A 4792-nucleotide genomic window follows, 5' to 3' on the forward strand; every position below is an offset into this window, starting at 1 on the left:
GGACAACCCCCCATGTCTGGGATGTCCACACATCCCCTGGGGCACCCCCTTATCTCCAGGACATCCATGAATCTCTGGGACATTCCCACATCCCTCAGGGCACCCTTGTACCTCCCAGGACATCCCTGCATCTCCAGGACATGCCCACATCCCCTGAGACACCCCCACAACTCTGGGACATCCCCACATCTCCCAGGACATCCCCACATCCCCTGGGAAACCCACACAACTCCAGAACATCCCCACATCCCTGGGACACCCCCTCATCCCCCGGGAAACCCCCACAACTCCAGGACATTCCCACATCCCCCCAGACATCTCCACATCCCCTGGGACACCCCAACATTTCCAGGACATCTCCACATCCTTGGGACATCCCCCCATCCCCTGGGACTCTCCCACACCCCCTGGGACTCCCCCACAACCCTTCTCCCAAAAAACAGCCCCGTTCCATGGGCTGATCCTCACCTGGACTGCCCTTCTCGCTCCCCGCCGAGCCGAACTCTGCTGACTGCAGCTGCAGGGGGACAGGGGACAGGGGACAGGGGACAGGGGACAGGGGACAGGGGACAGGGTCAGAGCAGGGCCACCCCCGAGCCTGTCCGGGGTGGGGCATGACCCCAGGAGTGCGGGGTGGTGGCTGCTGCTACCCACTCACCCGGGTGAGGGTGCTCCTGCCCGAGGCTGGCAGGGAGGAGCTCTTGTAGCTCGTGTGTAGGGCTGGAAGAGAGGAGAGATGGTCAGGGGGGCAGGCAGGGAGGTGGGAGGGGCAGGCAGGGAGGTGGGAGGGGCAGGCAGGGAGGTGGGAGCTGGCAGGGATGTGGGAGGTACAGGCAGAGATGTAGGAAGCTTGAGCAGGGATGTGGGAGCTGGCAGGGGTGCAGGCAGGGATGCAGGAGGTACAGGCAGGGGTGCAGGAGCTGGCAGGGGTGCAGATAGGGATTGGGAAGTACAGGCAGGGGTGCAAGCAGGGATGCAGGAACTGGTAGGGATGTGTGAAATACAGGCAGGGATGCAGGCAGGGATTGGGATGCACAGGCAGGGATGCAGGAGGTACAGGCAGGGGTACAGGCAGCCAGAGCCAGCGGGTGAGGCAGGGAAGGGCCGGGCTGTGAGAGGAACACCCCACGTACACGTGTGGAAGGGCGTCCGGTCCGGCAGCGAGCGGGTTTTTCTCCGGATCGGGAGAGATTTCTCCATCTCCTCCTTCAGGATCAGCTTCCCGAGGTTGGAGGTGACCTGGGGACGAAGGGAACGCGCGTTGGGAGCAACATCAACACCCCCCCAGCCCCTCTCGAGGCGCTGCCTGCCCGCTCTGCCCCTCACCTTGCTCAGCTCCTGCTTCTGGAGCTCCCGCAGGTTCTTCATCTCCTCCGTCAGGTCCTCGTCCTCCTCCTCCCCTCTCTTGGAGGCCATCCGCCTCCTCCACTCCGTCTCTGCGGGCACGGGGGGGGTGTCAGAGCCCTTGGCACCCCACAGGGGTTTCTGAGAGGGATAAACTCCCCCATTCCCACCTACCCACGACGGCCAGGGACGGGGGGCACGGCCAGTAGTCGGTCTCGATCTTGGCGGGCTGGTTGGGGTCGGGGGGCTGCGCCGCCGGGAACTTGGAGGATTCGATGATCAAGTCCTCAATGAGATGCTTCCCGTGGTGGGCACTGGAATGGTGGTCTGTAGGGTGCAGGGGGGGGTGAGGCAGTGCCTTTTGGGGCGCCCCAACCCACAGGACAGACCCCACACACCCCCACACTCACCTTTCTGCCGGTAGATCGGGGGCTTCTTGTATATGTTGAGCTCCGTGGTGTCGGTCTCTGGAAGGACAAAGAGGGGGGTCGAGGGGTGTTCAGGGACCACCAGGGTGGGTTTGGCAGCGCCAGGAGGGCCCTCTGTGGGTGGGGTCCCGGTGCCAGGGGGTCGTACCGGGTCGGTGGAAGTGCTGGACGCTGCTGCGGGTGGAGGAGCCGCCCTGGCGCGAGGCGGGCACGGGGGTGCTGGTGGGGGGCTGCCGGCTCTCCAGCCACTCCCGGATGACCTGCGGGCAAACAGGGAGGAGCAGCCATCAGCCAGACCTCCCCTCCCCAGAATTCAGCATCGCCCCCTCCTCCTCCTCCTCCTCCTCCCCAGAATTCCACCCCCTGCATCCCAAGCCCCAAGCGTGTTACTCACCTCTGGAGACGGAGGGGGAGAGATGGATTTGGGAGACAGGGAGCGCTGCAGGGAGGCAAGAAGCATTTTATTCCACTTTATTCTGGCAGCCCCACAGCTGGGATTCCTCCCCCCTGCCATGATCCCTCCCCTTCCCCAAAAACACCCCATGGACACAGGCCAGGGGCCCAGGGGCATCCTCACCTCCCGGCTCCGGGGCAGCTCCACGTGCTCCATGAGAGAGTAGGTGAAATGGGGTTCGTAGATCATCAGGTCGGGGCGCTCGATGTCCAGGATCGCCTTGTCCTTAGGGATGGCAGCCAGGTCCTTGTATCCCAGGACCTCGTTGTCCATTTTGGCCTGGAAAGGAGGGAAAACGCCTTCATTTGGAGCGTGGAAAGAGGATATTCGGGAATGTGGCCCTGCCAGGGTGATGGAGGGGGTTTGGGGAGGTGCATTCCTGTCCCCAAGGGTGGAGGGATGTGGTGGGAAGGTGGGAATGGCTTCTTACCACGATGCTGGAGGGTGATCCAGGAACGCTGGATCCACGGGAAGAACAGACGCTCCCAGGGGAGGTCAGTGGCTGCTGGAAGGAAAAGGAGACATTTTAGGCCCAGGAAGGAGCTCAGGGTTGTGTTTGGGAGCCCGGGGCGTGGCAGGGGGGCCGGGGGACAACCACGGTGCCCATGGACCTCAGTACCCCGGGATAAAGACTCCTTGGAGATTTCTGGGGGGGGCACTGGGGTCTCCTTTGCTCCTCTGGGGACAGTGGCTTGGCCAGGACACGCTGCCACTAGATGGTGCTGCCAGGTTGGGCTGGGAGGAGGAGGAGGAGGAGGAAGGCAGAGCCCTGCTAAGGGCATCCCATTCCCACATGTCCTTGGCCACCAGCCCCTGCCCTTGGCCACTAGCCACTGCCTGTATGTCCCCAGCACCCTGCCTGCATCCCCAGCACCCTGTCTTGGACTCCCAGGCCCTGCTTGGACCCCTAGTCCCTGCTTGGACCCCCAACATCCTTTCTGGACCACCAGCACCCTGTCCTGGACCCCCAGCACCCTTTCTGGACCCCCAGTACCTTGTCCTGGACCCCCAGCACCCTTTCTGGACCCCCAGCACCCTGCCCACATCCCCCAGGACCCTGCCCACGGCCCCCCTTACCTTCTGCAGTCTTTCCATTCAGCTGTGGGCAGGAGAGGTTGTGTCAGTCACAGGGTCCTGTGGGGACAGCAGAGGGCTGGGGGCACAGCCAGGGTGGGCACAGAGCACCCCCATGTTGGTCAGGGGCGAGGTGCCCACGTCTCACCACCCTCCTGCCATGGGGCAGCCCCCCAGGCACCAAACCCTAACGCGGCACGAGGCTGGCACGTCCCCCCCTGCCAAATATCGCTGTGCTGGCAGCAGGACAGGCTTCCCAGGGGGTGCCACTGTCCCCCAGGCAGGGGGGACAGGCACGGGGCACTCACCGCTGCCTCTGTGGCTCCACATCCCTCTGGACGCCGACACCGGGCTGGGGCTCGGATATTCCCTCTGCAAGGGAGACGGGAGAGGTGGCGGTGACTCACAGGAAGGTGGAGCTCCACCTCATCCCCGCCGCTGTCCCTGCGGACCCCAGTGCCCGGCCGTGTGTCCCCTGCCCGTGCCGGCTGCCTGGCGGCTGCTGACGGTGCTGGCAAGCGGGAGCAGCGGGAATGACGCCCTTTTGTCCGGCGGCCTCGAGAAGGCTCCAGCGGGAGCGGGACGGGCGTGCTGTGCTCAGCCCCCCACAGCCCCCCGGGGCCTCGGCCCTCCCTGTGCTTTACACCCACAATGCCGCGCACACAAAGGGGAAAATTCCCCATTCTCCTCAAAATTTCTTCTCTCGGAGGGGGGAGGGAGTTGGGAAAAGCCTCGTGCGAGCAGGGCAACAACAGTGCTGGAACCCTCCAGCCTCGAACCCCAACCCTGGGCTGGGGGGTGTCACCCCCTCTGGGGACCACAACCCTGCTGTCCCCCAGCCCCACGGCCCCCAGGACGGGCGAATCACCCCTTTTGGGATGCAGAGATGGAGAAGGAGCAGGTCTGAGAAATCTGGGAGCATCCTCCCGCTGCCGGCACGAGGGAGGGTCCAGCCCGGCACGAGGAGGCCCTGCCGGCAGCTCCATCCCCCCCAGCCACAAGTGACCCCCATATTCGTCACCGGAGAGGATTTTTAACCCTCCCACCCCCAGCACCTCCCAGTCCCCCCGGGGGTCTGCAGAGCCGGGGGCCGGTGGGACGGGATGAGCCCCGAGCGCGGCACAAGGCGGCATTGTCCGGGCACACCCATGAGCTCACACTTTCCAGCGGCGGGGCCAGGGCAGCCCCCCGGCCTCCGGTCACACCCCCGGGGGCGTTTGGGACACCGGCGGGGCCGCGGTGGCAGCGAGCAGATGGATGCGATGGCGGAGGAAGCGGCGGGAGCGGCGGGAGGGGGGTGCGGGGACGGCTGGATGCGGACGCCGGAGGGGAAGGAAAAACAACCCCGAGCCGGGGGGGTGCGGAGAGATGTGCCAAAAAACCTGGTGAAGGGTGCCAGGGCTGCACAACCAGCTCGGCCACGCTGTGTGTCTGTCCCGTCGTCACCCCCCCCCCCCGCGCTGGGGGACGCGGGGACATCTTATCTGGCGCA

At 65.2% G+C, this 4792-nt stretch overlaps 1 protein-coding gene across 1 annotated transcript in view; it reads right to left on the minus strand.

The window, feature by feature from the left end:
• Window positions 1–3721, minus strand: part of LOC113941264 (dematin-like) — a 4820-nt gene extending 1099 nt beyond the window's left edge. Inside the window, exons 1-12 of the mRNA XM_027632420.1 lie at window positions 3609–3721; window positions 3304–3360; window positions 2657–2731; window positions 2350–2505; window positions 2167–2211; window positions 1921–2032; window positions 1755–1811; window positions 1519–1671; window positions 1327–1436; window positions 1134–1239; window positions 659–720; window positions 469–517 (exon numbers count right to left, since the gene is read on the minus strand). Coding sequence (XP_027488221.1) covers window positions 469–517; window positions 659–720; window positions 1134–1239; window positions 1327–1436; window positions 1519–1671; window positions 1755–1811; window positions 1921–2032; window positions 2167–2211; window positions 2350–2505; window positions 2657–2731; window positions 3304–3321 — 943 coding nt within the window. The 5' untranslated portion in view covers window positions 3322–3360; window positions 3609–3721. The remainder of the gene's footprint in view (window positions 1–468; window positions 518–658; window positions 721–1133; window positions 1240–1326; window positions 1437–1518; window positions 1672–1754; window positions 1812–1920; window positions 2033–2166; window positions 2212–2349; window positions 2506–2656; window positions 2732–3303; window positions 3361–3608) is intronic.
• Window positions 3722–4792: the final 1071 nt, after the last annotated feature.

Source organism: Corapipo altera, unplaced genomic scaffold (genome assembly GCF_003945725.1).
Source record: "Corapipo altera isolate COAL_440 unplaced genomic scaffold, ASM394572v1 60353, whole genome shotgun sequence".
NCBI lineage: Eukaryota > Metazoa > Chordata > Aves > Passeriformes > Pipridae > Corapipo > Corapipo altera.